General features: G+C 43.6%; 2 protein-coding genes across 2 annotated transcripts; one reads left to right on the plus strand and one right to left on the minus strand.

Moving 5' to 3' along the window:
• Nucleotides 1-3,021: 3,021 nt before the first annotated feature.
• pcyt1aa (phosphate cytidylyltransferase 1A, choline a) lies at nucleotides 3,022-9,759 on the minus strand. The gene is made up of 9 exons (XM_086204924.1): nucleotides 9,301-9,759; nucleotides 6,651-6,764; nucleotides 6,334-6,433; nucleotides 6,010-6,126; nucleotides 5,755-5,906; nucleotides 5,582-5,660; nucleotides 4,385-4,527; nucleotides 4,115-4,303; nucleotides 3,022-3,602 (listed from the first exon to the last, which is right to left on the minus strand). The coding sequence occupies exons 2-9, from the start codon at nucleotides 6,762-6,764 to the stop codon at nucleotides 3,381-3,383; spliced, it is 1,116 nt and encodes a 371-aa protein (XP_086061050.1). The 5' UTR covers nucleotides 9,301-9,759; the 3' UTR covers nucleotides 3,022-3,380.
• Nucleotides 9,760-13,651: 3,892 nt separating this feature from the next.
• On the plus strand, nucleotides 13,652-15,077 carry LOC147261399 (uncharacterized). Its single transcript, XM_086205077.1, has 4 exons — nucleotides 13,652-13,706; nucleotides 13,827-13,871; nucleotides 14,158-14,297; nucleotides 14,430-15,077. The coding sequence occupies exons 1-4, from the start codon at nucleotides 13,652-13,654 to the stop codon at nucleotides 15,075-15,077; spliced, it is 888 nt and encodes a 295-aa protein (XP_086061203.1).
• The last annotated feature ends 608 nt before the right edge of the window (nucleotides 15,078-15,685 follow it).

The raw sequence follows: 15,685 nt of genomic DNA on the forward strand, positions 1-15,685 counted from the left end.
CTCAGTTGCTCTAAAAACACACAGTCACTGTGTGAAGTTAATTTCTAACGCTTTTCCTAAATTCTCTTGTTTTATATTTCCATAATCTTTACAGGTTTCTGTATTTTCAAATTTGTAGATACAAGGTTTTCATAATTGTTTCAACTCTGGTTTTTCCTTTAAAATGATCTCTGGTGTGTTTGTGTGTGTGTTATGGAGATGTAAATTATCCATGTTTGGGTGACAAGGAATTGTTTCGTTGTATACGCCACATATACGTGATGCATCCTCATTTTAATCACAAGAATTTAAAAATATTTCATATTTTAGAAACAATAGAAGACTTTAAACTGACTGTGGTCAAACAAACAAAACAAAAAAACACCACCACCCAGAGTTCCTTTGGCCAACGTGTTTAATCAGTGTTTCCTGTCTTAGCGCTGTCTTACATCCAGGGCCCCTAACAAAGACGAGCACCGTACATGAGGAGAACAGACTTGCCGTGTTTGTCTCAGTGGGTTTGTCAGCGCTGAACATGCTGTTACTGATGGAAGGAAACGAGATTCCACAAGAATCAAGGCGAAGCTTCCCAAAAAATCTAAAGCAAATTATATTCTGGATTCATTCATTTAATAACTTATTAAGAGGGGGAAAAAAATGAATAAAACCTCTGCACATTTGTCACAGCAAAGTGCAAATTTAGGGGGAAAAAGAAAGAAGAAAACTCCTACACAGTCTCACTAACTGCTGGAATAAAATATCAGTTAAGACTCAACCCAGTAAGGGTTAATGAGTTCGTTGGTTGGGCTGATTAATTAATCCAGATTAATTCTAAAGCAGCCAACTGTACACACCGCACAGCATTTGTTTCGAGGCCAATTCTGGGTCAACATAGCGTTTTAAGTCGTGCTGCAGAAACGCCCTGCTAACAAACCACATCCCACACACGTAAGGAAACATCTTTATTTGATACAGACCTCCACATAAATTACACCAGTATCGCTTTGATTGGGATTTTCAATGAAAATTAGAATAATGACATAAAAAAAAATGAAGATTCCCCAAAATATTGCAAATCAAATTGCAATATCAACCAAAAGAATTGCAAGAAAATATTTTTAGAAAATCGCGCAGCCGTGTCAGCGAGTAAAGCTCAGTCCTGTGAGTGCTGACTAAGCGTTAGCGAAGCAAGTGTTTGAGTTGCTCGATGTGTTCCTTAAGTAACCCCCCCCCCCCACGCCTCTCAGTGTTGTCATCCAGTTAACACAAACGCCATTAGTAAATGTTAACTACTCATTTTAGTTATGAACAATGCTCACTTTATTAATGTACCATTATGGTAAAGGGTTAACAAATATTTCAACAAATTTTACAACATGATTCACTCTTTCCTCTCCAACGCAGCCTGAACTGAAGCTTGACTTCATGGGAGGCGTTTTACAGGTGTAAATATTCACGCTTACTTCATTTAATTACCAACAGTCTGTTTCTACCTTTGTGTCAAACTGATTGATGTGATTTTTGTGACTTGTTGTAAAATTGTTTTGTTTTTTTTTGCACGTGAAATGAAGCATTGGTTCTGCAGGGGTTACACTTATTTTGCAGTCATATTTTTGAACACTAAAGATTTGATTACAGATGTTTGTATTTCTACCTTCTGGGGCGAAGTTCTCACAGCAGCTTTTATAGGTTTCTACCAAACTCTCACACATACTTGTATTTTTACTTGATGTGTGGTTTTCTATCCAAAGTCTTTCCATGTATGAAATAAACTAAACTATCAGATCAAGGTGGTTAAACACACTGAGACCTTGTGTGTGTGTGTGTGTGTGTGTGAACAAATATTCCAGCAGTAAGGGAGAGTGTGTGCCTGACTTTTTTCCCTTGTAATTTTAATACCAAAAGCGACTTTATCTCCTCTGATTTCCATGTAGGAAGCCCTGCCAGGAACAGACCAACACTGATATTAGAGCCATTCAACAGTGTCGCCTGTCGTCTTTGATTATTGATGATGACAGGAGACAAACCACATGCTTTAACACCACTGGAGGTGCAGGACACAAACCAAGTCTGGAGAATCATTTTCCAGGTCACGTGACTTCAGTGCTGTGACAAATGGCTCTTTTTTGGAAAATAGTAACACTCGTATATTTGTGCTCATGTTAGACTCAGCGGGTAGGAGGTAGCTACAGAATCCATGTGGACACCAGAGCTGAATGACAACGTCTCAGCATTTGTTCGCTACAGTGACACGAGGGCTCTTACTTGGGCGTCTGGTGCATGATCCCGTGAAAAGACGAGCAAACTCGGGTAGTTTGACAGTTCTTCGATATTTTCTTACAGTTATGAGTCATCCACAGGCCCAGATCTGTGTCACCCCCCCCCCCCCAAAAAAACAAAACAAAACAAAATAAAGTAAAAAGTGCAGCCTTGCTCATGTTGATTCTCTTGAACAGGGATGACTAAGATCACTCTTTGTACAATCTACAAAAATAAGTATTTCTACATCAACATTTAACAACATTTTGTTACACCGCTGAAAGGCGACAACTTTGATTCATGTCACCAGACTGGAAAAAAAAGCAAGCAAATGATTGTTTGCATAAGCTGACCCCAGATCAGTCAGTGGAGGACGTTTCTAACAAGCTTCACATGCAGACGCGCGACGCCGCAGCGCCGGTAGACGAGCGCAACACATCTAACACTCACACTCAGTCAAAGTTGGAGGAAACATCTGGATTCGAGGAGAGTCAAAAACAAAAACCCAGCTGAGAGAGAACGCGCACGCACACGCACGCACGCATGCGCACACACACACACACACACACACACACACACACACACACACACACACACACACACACACACACCGCCTCATGAGCGGATCACTTCCTCCAGTTCTGCTATGATGAACCTCCCCTGGAGACGTGAAACGGTGTCAGCACCAGGAGGAACTACACGTGCTGGTTCAACACCTGCCTGCTAAACCCAAGACAAACCCAAACCCCCCCCCCCCCACCCCCACCCCTCACACCAGCACTAGTGCGCCCCAATGCCGACCTTTAACAATGCCACCAAAAGTGCTACACCTGCCAGCGCTCCTAAAGTAAACATTAAACGTGATAAAAGAGGCTACGTATCAGAGAAGTCAGATGACTAGTGGTAACTTTTACTGTTATACATGAAGAAAACAAAACTAAAGGAAGGGACAGGCTGAAAGAAAACCAGCTGAGGAGAAACTGGATGTTACAGTTCATGTGACACTGAAGTGTTAAATGTCAAAATAAAATCAACAAAAAAAACCCAGACGTAATGGAAGCAGGTGGTGGATGAAAACCTCGCGACTCGACAGCTCCGGTAAAATCTGCCAGCATCGGCTGAGTGAAGAACGCCGACGCGCTCTAGTTCTCGTCGTCTTCATCGTCGTCGTCATCACTGATGAGGTATCCGCGAGCTCCGCTGTGGTGCGGAGGAGGCGAGGGAGGAGGGGAGGTCTTGGTGAAGAACGGGAGACGGAAGGTGGGAGAGGGGGAGCGTTCCTCGCGGGTGGGGCTGCTGTCAGGGCTTTGTCTGGGGCTGATGGCCTGCAGCATGCGCCCCTTCCCCTCCTTCAGCATGTGCTTCTGTGGGCCGACAGAACAGATCATCACCAACGTGTGCCTGGATTGTTGTGCTTAGTATTTTACTGTGCTTCTGTGGTGTGTTCAAGTGCTGAGAGGAACAGCCTGAACTTGAATGCAGCATCAAGGCAGCATGTTGATAACAATCCTGCTCACAGATGATTTAAAAAGTTACTTTACCGAAAAATATTAAGTGAAAATCGACTGGGGGGGGGGGGCGACTGGTGTTTCGGAGTTAACCCATGAACAAGATGTCAGAACTTGTGTAACATAATATTAGTGACACCAGGTTTGAAAGTAATACAGGTCAATTTACATACCTGGCCACAGGTCGACTATAAAAGCTATCAGACGATATGACTGACAAACTACCATCAGTTGTAAAAGCTCTCACGCGGTGCATCCCTGGTGCCGGTTACAGCAGCTTCCTGTCACCTTGTACAGCCCTCCTGCCCTCTGCAACATGGCTCCTGGTAAACGGAGCTGTAAGACCAAAGCTAAACGGGCCTCCTCACCAGAGCTCCCTCGGGACCGAACATCTGAAGGAAGTTGCCGATGAACTCGCGGGATTTCTCCTCCCACTTCTGGATGAGGTCGATGCTCTTCTCCTCCACCTTCTGCACAAACTCCTTGCTCTTCTCCTCCACGTCACGCACCTTCCTCTTCACCTTGTCCACACGCTCCTGCAGGTGGTACTTCTTCTCCTAATGAACAGAAGAGGTGACATCATCAACATGAACCCCCCCTCTGCTCTACTTCCAGGACCAAAGCTGAGAGGCTCGTACGTTGATGAAGCTGACGTTGAGTTCCTTGGCTGTGTATCCTCTCTGCAGGTTGCGTCTGACGTACACGTCGTAGTCGCGGACGATGCGTGTGATGATGTCAGAGGTGGAGATGCCCTCTGTCCGCTGGGTGGGGGCAAACATACCTGTCAAACACAAGGAGGAGGTCAGGGGTCACCAGCTGTAAAAGAGCAGCCCTGAGATGTTACAGTGATGGACTGATATATTTCAGTCTATAGAAAAATGTTCAACATAAATCTACACATTGCTATCTGACGCGTTCAGAAAACATCAAAACGAAGCGCATTTCACGAAAAGTTAAAGTTTTTATCATCAGCCACAGACAGGAAGAGGCAGTTTAACAGAAACTGACAAGTCAGACGCATCACCAAGAAGCAGCGTTCGGTTCTGTCAACAAGCATGACTGAAATAACTCTGGGAGACGCCCGCCAGGAAATAAATGAATAAATAAATAAACAACAGCACGTCTTGGGGGGGGGGGGGGGGGGGTGAGATTATCCAGGAGAAACAGGAACCTCTGATGAGCTCCCCAGCTGTGTGCAGGGACCAAGTCTGGATGCTTCCCTCCAAGATTCTGCTTCAGTGTAATAAACCGATTAAGGGAACACCACCATACGGCAGGGCTGTATAAAATATGAATTTGTCACATTTGTCTACAAAACAAGGAGCAAACAACTTCTAAAACAGTTGTTTTCTGAAACTTATAATGTACTCCTGTGTTGAGTGAGTACTGCGCAGAACTCCTGTAAATACGAAGCGTGACTGCAGTGGTCGGCAATGTGCACCGATGTTACGTTACTGCATCTGGGTTACTGCAATCTGCGCAAACTAATAATGACAATATTTAATGATAATATATGTAAAAAAGGAAAAAAAAAGAACTGAACAACAGGGTTTATTATTACTTCAGCTGCTGCATTACAAAGGCTGATTTTTGGCACCAGAGCATTGATAATACGAAGCAGAATTTTCCTGTCTACTCACTTCATGTGCTGCTGTGACATTAATCCTGAGATTAGTAAAGTTGAATCTACGTTCAGCCTCTCTGTCTTTGCAGGAAAACATCTCTGTACTGCAACAGAGTACCTTCAGATGTTTCAGCCCGCTATACACTCTCAGGTACGGTAAGAGAAGTAGTCGTAACTACTGAAGTACACAGTTAGTCGCCTTCGTACCCACCGGCCTCCTTGATGTGCTTGTACACGTCGTCGCTGCCCGCTGAGGAGTACGGGATGTCGTCGTGGGCAACAAAGTCAATCTGGTCAACAACAACATTACAATTGAAAACAAATACACAAAACCAAGGAGACAGCTTACAGAAGACAGCGAACCGCACAGACTGGGTGACTCACGCGATGTTTAGCGAGGAACTCTGGTGATAATGTCCAGGGAGCGTTCCGTACTACTTCATCCACGTAGCGGCAATGTCTGATGGCGTCGTAGCGCTCGTCCTCGTTCATCACCGTGAAGCCCTTGTACTTGTGGGTCAGGTCATCGCTGCACACTGGGAGCAGAAATGTTCAGAGTTGTTCTGGTTCTACCCAACTTCTCTTCCTGTTTTTACAATGTCAGAAGGCTTCTACGGACACAAACACACACACGCTTACCTCCGACAATGAGGTGTGTATTGGGGAAGAGGCATTTAGCCTGCATAAGTGCTCTGGCGTGACCTGAGTGGAAAACATCAAAGATGCCGTCTGCGTACACCCGCACTGGTCTGTCAGCTGAGCAGAGACAAAACACCATCAAGCATTCATTCAGCAGCCACTTGCACGAACGTATGAAATATTAACATGCAACGGAATTCATGGACTGATAATTGGATTTTTACTTTTTTTTTTTTTTTTTAAACAGAAGTGGTGAAAGGTCTCAGGAAAAGGAAGTCGGACAAATTGAGAAGTCACGACAAAAACTGACAGATGCAGACTCACGCTGTGTTCCTCTTTTGGCCTCGTCCATGCTGACCCTCTCATAGGGTTTCCCATCGGCTGGCACCAGCTCATCCGCGAACGGTGCAGGGTGCTTCAGTCCCTGGTGGACCCACACCAGCAGGAAGACAAAGAGTTAACGACTGAGAACATTTATGTGAATTATGGTTAACCCCCCCCTCCCACACACACACACACGTCTCTTCCCTGCTTGGAAAACATCCATCTCCTGAACTGTAGGAAATAAAACTGACACAACACCTGTGTATGTGGTGCTGGCATAGGAAGCATTAGAAGGCTGAGCCTGACATCTGACTCACCACAGTACATCTAGGGATTTTCCCGAGCCTCTCTCCCTCCTCTGCCTCCCCGTTGGAACCATCTCTTCTCCTTTTCCTGGACAGAAGTAGCCCGCTGGAGCTTTGGCTCTCCATCTGGGTCAAAGGTCAAGACAAGTACAGCTATAGTGTTTCACATCTTTTAGATGGATCAGCATTTTTCCCATATAACACAAAGTATTAAGGCCTGAGTGATGTGAGGTTACTGGGGGTCGATGCTGATCGTGGGGAGCGAGGAGAATCTCATCCTCAATTAATTGGCTCGTACTCTTTATGAAAATATCTTAAAAAATATCGTCATGACACAGATATGTATTGGAGGAGACACATTCTACAGTTCATGCTAAATAACTTTTATCGTTCAAAATGACATCAGTGCAGCACAGCTCTCCGTACTGGACTCATTTCTAAAATAAACCTGACCTGCACTAAAAATCATCCGCTAATATGGGCAGGCCGGGCCTAGCTAATACAGATACGTCAGAAATAGGCCAATTTCAGCGGATTAATAGGTCGTCATCTACAAAGTCCTGCTGCTGCGCAATTAATCCAACGGCAACGTCAGTCTGTGCGGTTAAAATAGCGATGGCTTTGAACAGTACCTCACAAATGCCGCAGAAATGTACGAGTTGTTGTTTTTTTTAATCAAGGCTATTTATTTGAGTCAAATAATAAAGGTTAAAAATGACCTCTAATTTGAGTGTTTTTTTCTTGATTAAAAAACAAACAAACAATAAACTCACACACCATCTCTAAATTGTAATTCCAAAAGATTTTTTTTCCACCAGACTGAGCAGAATTAATGCAAAGTGACTGACACTGCAGAAAGAAACAAGTGCTGGAACATGTCTGCAGCCAACTTTGCCCCAGTTAAAGAGGAAGAAAAGAAGCCATGTCTCTCGGCTTGATGAAGCACCTGAATGTCTTTGATTAAGAACACAAACAGAGCAGCTCTCAGCGGCACTCCTGCAATGTGAGCTAATAACACCTGCCTGAGTCAAACATCGAGTTCCTAAGCGTACACAAAACACACTACTTCAGATTCTGTTGTCACTTCTGAAGGGCGAGGTGGCAGCTGAGATCAGTATCGACACATGTGGAGTGGTGAGATCAGCAGACGTCCACAAGCGGGCGTCCTGTCGGATTAGAGGCTGATTGTCTTCAGCTGACTCTGTTATGTACGCACCAGGCAGCTGAAGGACTTTCCAGTGTTCGTACGACCTGCAGGGTGTGAAATTTAAAGCTACAACTCATTTTCTGTCAATTCAAAATACACTCCAGGCACCACAAGTGATTTTCACACACACGACTCCCCTCCAGAACATGGCTTGCGAATGCAATGCATTCCCAATGTATTCCCTGCATTGTTATAAAGGCTTAATGTGGAAAATTGCCAGAGCAGATTTCCCAGAAACTCAATCCTGGCTCTCATTCACACATGAGCCCTTCCTGGGAAATTGCAGGAACACCTCTGGGAAAGCGTGAACGAGGTTAAAGTCAAATGCTAAGTTTGTTATTATGGAATGTCTAACTAATCGGGGTCATTAAGTGCAATCAAATTGTAATAACCAAAGTGTTGCTGCTGTGTCAGTTATAATAGTGTGAGTAGATGTGCCTGGTCCTGGTGGTGACAGATCTTATCCAACACCGGGCACTTACATAAATCCCCCCCACCGCTCTGCCTCTTTCTCTGGCTGAAGCAGCTGAGTCTCCACACACTGACGGACACTGATTTACACAGACACCACATGCCATCATTCTGGTGGGCTGCTATAATAAGACAGCAACAAAAGCAGCCAAGACTTGTTTAAACACGCGCATGGGGGCAGAGGTTTACAGACCCTGTAACCTGCTAGTGTAAGACATCCCTCCGCAATGACAGCTTTAGGAGACATTTAGAATAATAAGAGTTACTGTATCTTTCATTGATGAATGCATTCATCATATTATGGTGGAGAATAGCAAACACAATGTTCCTGAGCCCATAAAAAATTGATTTGATTGTCCACACACAAAGATTTATTCAATAGAAATGAGGGGAAAAAAAACAATAAAACCATCTACAGCACTGAGATCAGCAGGTTTCCTGATGCGTGCCTCCAATCATTCAGATTTTGATTAAAACACTACAAATTCTGTTGGCCAGGTTATTGTCTGACCACTTTTAAGGAACAGTTTGTGCTATTCAATGTAGTTAAGCTTAAGCACTTGTTTGTCCAGATCCATCAAATCAGCTGTATAAAACACAGGAGCTTACACACAACTTAACATAAAGGCAGTCCGGGGCCTCGTCTTCGTCCCCGGACCTCACTGTGGACAACTCGACTTTGACACGATGTTCCAAACGCTTCTTTTCACGTCAATTTCAACGTGGCACTCAGATAAGTACATACACACATACAACTGACTAAAAGTTTACACATAAACCTCATTCAGACCAAACTGTGGTGGAAAATCAGCTGAAACCAGTGACCAAACCAGCTGGCAGCAGTACTGGTGACACTGGTTGAGCATCTACACTGTCAATGAAGAGCTGGCTGAATAGACGCTTTTGCTCCCGGCTAAATGCCTTTAAATCAGGGCGCTAACTGGCTAGCCCGGGCCGTGAGGCTGTAGAGAGCTGCTTACTTACGGTTCACTCTCTTGTCCGGAATGCTGCTTTGCGGTGGGCGGCTTCCGAGCCTCTTCGTGCCAGCAGGCTAGCTAGCTAGCTAACTGCAGGAGAGCTCGCTGACACTGAAACTACCGTCGGCTTCTACTAGCTAAAGAGGTAGCTGTCAAGTTGGTTGGCTTGTAAGCTAACTTTAGCTGTTAGCACTCTGGTTAGCTGACACTGGCAACGAGAGTTGTTGAGAGTCAACCAATCCTGTGCGTCCGACGCCCTGAACCTCGCTGCGATAGCGGCGGAGAACTGCTCCCACCGGGAGGACAGACAAATTATCAGCAGTGACAGCTTGTACTACAACGCTGACAGGTCAACAACACAGGAACTACAAAACTTCGACATCCTTAAAGGACCTGACATGGTGGGTCAAACATTTCCGGGTGCACCCACGCTGCCATCTAGTGGAAGAACAGCGGAAGGACATCTCAAAGCGACGCCTTTCGTATAATTGTCCCTATCAAGGCTTTACTGTACTTTGAATGACTTAAGTCCATCCATCCATCCATCCATTTTCTTCCGCTTATCCTGTTGTTACGGGTCACGGGGGGGGGGGGGGGGGGGGTTCTATCCCAGCAGCCTTCGGGCGAGAGGCGGGGTTCACCCTGGACAGGTTGCCAGTCCATTGCAGGGTCAACACATAGAGACAGACAACTCTAAACTGACCGTTGTTGTTGGATGTTGGAGTCTCCAATCAGCCTCGTCCCCTCTTGATGTCTTTAGACTGTGGGAGGAAGCTGGAGTACCAGAGAGAACCCACACAGGAACAGGGAGAACATGGAGACTCCACACAGAAAGATCCTGCACCATACTGCACCACCGTGACTTAAGTCTTCAAGAGATGATAAAGATTCAAGAAAGCTATTTTTTTGTTGTTGTAATTTATTTGTCATTTCGTGCCAGTGGAGGAAAGCAGTTTTCAGCAGTGTATCGTACTGAGTTGAATGAGCACAGTTTAAATTTAGTAGTGAATCAACTTGTGCCGCGTCTCTCTTTCAAATCAGCAGGTCAACACTGGCCTCTCATCAGGGAACTTCATCTTTGCAGACAGTCAACAAGGCAAATATCAGCTGACACAGATAGGCTATAAATCAATGTGTCAAATACCACCACCATCATCATCATCATCATCATCATCGTGGTCTTTGCCAAGTGTGGATTGTGTACTATTGTGCTAAACCTTTGGACCATAATAAGACCGTATAGGGTCAGTTCTGGTACTGCTATCAGCTTTTCATGTTGCCATATATGCACCAGTGGTCCAGACCACATCTGTGTGTGGGGGTTCTTCTTTACTCACTTGAGTTTCAAAAGTTAAAACCCACACATATTCGAATATCTCCAGCGTTAGTTGACTTTATGGATTTGAGCACAGCCTGGAAACATGCATGCTGATTTCCCGCCAAAGTCATGTCATCTAAAATACAAATGGCAGAGGCTCTTAGAACATGGACTGAAGAAGTCTGCGCGTGTATCACTGTTGGATGAGAACACATAGCTAAGAAAGGAAGGCTAGAGGACTGGAAAACAAGCCTCTGGAGCTGATGCTAGCATGTCCTGCAGAGAGCTGCTGGACAAGGTGTAATTTTAGCAGAAGATCAGAGGGACACATGTCAGAATAATTGATGGCCTGGAGCTCCTCTCCATGGCCCAAATGAAGCTGCTGAAAGTTTGACTTGTAGATAAAGAACAGAGCCACGAGATGTTCAACTTGGACGTGTTTGGTTGGCTCATCAAGTAATCACACTTGGTTTATATGGCAGCTTTCAAACGTCATGAAATGCTTAAATGATGAAATTAGCATGTTGAAAACTAATGGAGACAAATGCACCAACAGCAAAACCTCAATTCAATAAAAAAAAAAGAGGGGAGGTAAGATCGTAAAAAGATGAATGATACAAGACAGTAAACATGAATAAATAGATATGTAAAATACAAATAGGATAATAAAAAAATATGTAATTTTGAAAAATCTGGACAAAAAAAGATATTAAAAAATGCTTAAAAAGGATCAAATAGATTTTGAAAAAAATACAATGTAAAATGTTGATTGAAGAAAGGAAACCAAACTAAATAATGGTCACAAATGTGATAAGTTATAAAGCCACACAATTATAAGATGGGACATAAAAGTGGAGTCATGCGTTGTGATGACAGCAGAACGATTTTTAACGATAGGATAGTGCAACCGTACTGGTCTGATACTGACTCAGATGGATGGGCCTGATGTGACTGAAGATGTACTTCTATGGTGGTGGACTGTATCATCTGATTTACGCTGTGCATCAAGAGTTTTACAATATTAGGAACATAATCTTCCTGTCTCTTGCTCATAAAAGGAAGTTAGATGGAGGCGCACGGTGAGGTATGAAGTTTATTAATAAAAACAAAAAAACTGGTATTGCATCAGTACTCTTTGCTAAATAAATCCAGGTATTTGTGTCGTATCAAGACTGAAGAAATTGCATTCTTGCATCTCAACTGAAACTAGCCTGGATCTGTGCATCACCTTCTTTTCATTTTCTCACTGCATGACAACACAAGACTGTAAATCAACTGCCGCTGTAGGGAAATATGTTTCATTTTTTTGGCCGTGGAACATCTTAATTTCGTGGGTCTGCTGGTCTCCGGCTGGTAGAATAAATGTATGTGATTTAAGAAAAAACAGGTAGCCTCACCCTTCCATTTTTGTCATCTGCACAGAGCAATTACGGAATGATGTGGACCATTAGCCACCTGGCAGAGCCCCCTTAGACTCTCCGTCTCCTGCTGGTGCTCTTTGATCGCTGCTGTACCTGCTGGTTTCAGGACAGAATTTGCTGCAGTGTTAAAAATGACTGACTGAGGCTCGAAGAGGCAGTGCTGGAAAAAACTGTGAGAAAATAACTTACAGAGAAAATACGTGAGTGTGTGTGTGTGTGTGTGGGGGGGGGCATTCCCCTAGAAAAAAAGACATTTATTTTAGGGGAGGGAGAGATTGTAATTAGCCAAAGAAGAAAAAACATGTTTTTGTATTAAGACACTTTAGAAATCAGCCGAACTTAAACCACGCATGCTCGCACAAAGGAAAAGCTCCGTTGCTATTTTCTAGCGTTTATTAATGCCAATAATCCATAATAAGGCATGTTGACAATAAAATGCGCTGATTTACTCTCAGCATCAATTAATCTGCTGATTATTTTCATGAATAATCAGTGACTAGAGCCCAGTGTAATCACAAAGGTCTGACAAGTACGCCTCAAATCCTGATATTTAAGCATCTGGAGCAAGCAAATGTTTGACATTTTTCATTGACTTAAACATTTATTAACATTGTAGCAGCGTCATTTAATGTGATTTCTTTCTATTTAGATATGGAGACCCACGTGTAAACCATGACAGCAACACCCATCTGGGACACTGTAGCCAATAATTCCTGCATATTTCTTGGGGACTTAAACATCACTTGGCTCCCCTCTATTATTGACCAGTTGGGACCAGCTGTTTTGAGACAAGGGGTCAATTTTTACCCAGCAGGCATGTCAAGAATTAGTTGACAGTAGGACAGTACATGTTCTAATATTTTGCATAGTTGAGCCATGAAACACTCAGTCAAAGTTACCGTGATAGATTCAGGATCAGGACCTGCTTCATCCAGAACAATCAGAACCTGGGTCACATCCCGTGGGCGTCCTGCTGTCACTAGGATGTGTCCTGCTGCTTTACAAGGTGTCACATTTTGTTTGAAGTTTCTCTTTAAAAGCCCAGCTCTTCCACGTTTCAACAGACAAAGCAGGAAGGGGTGGAGTCAGCTCAACTCAGCGACCAATCAGAGGGCCCCGGTGGCGAGAGCAGTATTTATGAACAGTTATCATGTGAAGCAGATGAGAGCAGGACTGGGGACATGCAGCTGCAGGTGAGCACCGTAAGGTTTTGTTGTTGTTGTTTTTTTTAAAGAAATTGGCATGTACCAAAATAAATGTTTTAATTTTGTCATTCTTTATCCTGACCCTTTATTTATTTACCAGCTAACTGCTTCAAATAAGTTAATTAATATCAAAAGCAGAAGACGGCAACGAAGAATGCACGAGGTCTTTCAGTGCAATAAATGAAAATATGTCAAGGCTCTGAGTTACAGCATTTTAAAGAGATTTCCTCCAATCTGTACACGTATTGGGGTTTTTTTCAGCAGGGTATTATCAGTTAAATTCATCCATATCTTGCATTTCTTAAACTTTCTTTTTGTGCTCTAAAAATGCAAAATATCAATCCTGCTACTGCAGACAACAAAGATTTATGACCAATTACAAAATAGTTTCTGATTCAATTTCAGATGTCGAAGATGATTTCCTTGGTGCCCTTTTCCAGCACGCTCTGCTGCCTGCTGCTGATGCCAGGTTGGTTTGACAAACTTGAAATTATTTCACATAATGTTCATTAATAAATGCCTGAATAGCCATTTTAGTTTCTGTGCTTTGAAGAGTCAAGGGTCTCTTTTACTGTGTTCGTCCCTCCAGGTTTGTTAGAAGCATCACCGCTGGTGAGAGTAAAGAATCATGCAGGTATTTAGTCGTCCACTCTCAGGATTACTGTCACTTTATTTGACCAGAAAGCACATAATTTGTATCTAAAAAAACAACAACAATTGGAATGATGCTGCAAATTATATGTGATTTAAGGTCTGCTTAGTAGCTTCTCTGTAATAAATGTCAAAAAATAGCAGTAGTAGACCGTAAAATTCTCAAACTTAAAGGAGAAAAATTAGTCATGTAAATGTCACATTCACTGCAGAATGATATGATTTTTATTGTTTTCCAATCTGAGCCCTCCTTCCACGATCCTCCACAGTAAGCATTGAACCTGCTCAGGCACACGACTTCTTGACTAATTCTCGACCTCGGAGGAACATCGACCCAAAATGGTACCGAGGCACTCCAGACTTTCAGTCCTACTACCGCTTCTACAACAGCATCGGCCACATCGAGGGAGTAGGTTCAGTGTCATGGCGACGGGTGGAATTCTCTTCTCTTTAAAGGTTTTCTATGATCCTAAAATCTCTCTCTCTCTCTCTCTCTCTCTCTCTCTCTCTCTCTCTCTCTCTCTCTCTTTCTCTCTATCAGCTGTATGAGATAGACAGAATCCGGATGCTGTACCAGCAGATGCGTCACTTGGAGATGACCTACGGTCCAGATGCCTCCAGTTACCAGAGTGTCCTGGGTGTACAGACCACCACTGCTGCTCCAACTACTACCACCCTGCCTCCCCCACCTCCCACCACCCCTGCTCCTACACCCGACCCTCTGGAGAATGCTCAGAGGATCTACCTGTGTAACCCCAAAGACCCACTGTGCAAACCTCAGATCGTTTACCTGCCAGCGGGGGCGGTTCCAGTCCTGTGTGACCCACGAGTCAACCCCACCTGTAGGCCCAAAACAGGAGAGGAGATAAACGCTGCTGCTCCTCCCCAACTACCCCCGGCCCCTCCTGCTCCTAAAAAGTCTACCCCACCTCCACCTCCTGTTATCACTGTGAAAGGTATGGAGTATGACTGTGACCCGTACTGGGACCCTGACTGTCTCATTGACCACCCTCCCCGCCCCATCCAGGAGACCTCAGTACCAGAGGCACCTGCTGAAGAGAAGGTGGAGAAAGAGGAAGTAGCAACAGCTGCCACAGAGAAACCCCTCTACCCGTACTTTGACCCTTATGATTTCACACGTGACCTTTACGACCCCTATCATTACACCAATCCAGCTCCTGAGCAATAAAAACAAAGTGTTTAAGGGATTACCGGTGACAATGAACAATGTTGCAAAATGAAATCACAGGACTGAAAAAAGCACACGCTTCCAAATCCATGTAAATCTAAAAATGTTTTACCACACCAATAGTGCTTTAATGCTAAAATTTTCCAAATGAAGAACCACACAGTGGTGTAACTGTGTGTGTGTGTGTGTGTTTCATCATAAAACTGATTTATTTACTGCACAAATAATAAAAACTGGTAAAATGGAAAGAAATGAATGTCTTTAATTTCTTCGTTCTGTGCCAGAGGCATGACTCCACATCATCAGTGCATCTTCTTTAACAGATTCCATTCATTTTAATGGTTATATTCATAACTGGCTGTTCTAAAAACACAGTTTCTTTCTATGTAACAGTGCTGGACCACAGCCTATATCATTGGATTTCTTAATAAAACTGAGAAAAAAAAACTGAGCCAAATTTGGTCTGAATTGTTAGCTTTTTCATATTTTTTGAAAGCCTAAGGGAGACTGTTGCTCAATACGTTTCAAGGTCCTAAATCGAGGTCTTTTATTCTCCAGGTATTAGTACTTCACATGAATATTTTCATTTATTCTGCATTATATTTCTT

This window comes from Aulostomus chinensis, chromosome 5 (genome assembly GCF_037954235.1).
Source record: "Aulostomus chinensis isolate RoL2024-O1b breed Wild chromosome 5, RoL_Achi_v1.0, whole genome shotgun sequence".
NCBI classification, from domain to species: Eukaryota; Metazoa; Chordata; class Actinopteri; order Syngnathiformes; family Aulostomidae; genus Aulostomus; species Aulostomus chinensis.

Excerpts from the sequence above, each read along its gene's own strand:
- pcyt1aa (XM_086204924.1), bottom strand. The coding sequence starts at position 6,764 with ATGGAGAGCCAAAGCTCCAGCGGGCTACTTCTGTCCAGGAAAAGGAGA. Across the intron at positions 5,907-6,009 it reads TACACACCTCATTGTCGGAG|TGTGCAGCGATGACCTGACC; the intron begins GTAAGCGTGTGT and ends TTCTGCTCCCAG. Across the intron at positions 4,528-5,581 it reads CAAGCACATCAAGGAGGCCG|GTATGTTTGCCCCCACCCAG; the intron begins GTGGGTACGAAG and ends TGTGTTTGACAG.
- LOC147261399 (XM_086205077.1), top strand. The coding sequence starts at position 13,652 with ATGATTTCCTTGGTGCCCTTTTCCAGCACGCTCTGCTGCCTGCTGCTG. Across the intron at positions 13,872-14,157 it reads GAGAGTAAAGAATCATGCAG|TAAGCATTGAACCTGCTCAG; the intron begins GTATTTAGTCGT and ends GATCCTCCACAG. Across the intron at positions 14,298-14,429 it reads GCATCGGCCACATCGAGGGA|CTGTATGAGATAGACAGAAT; the intron begins GTAGGTTCAGTG and ends TCTCTCTATCAG.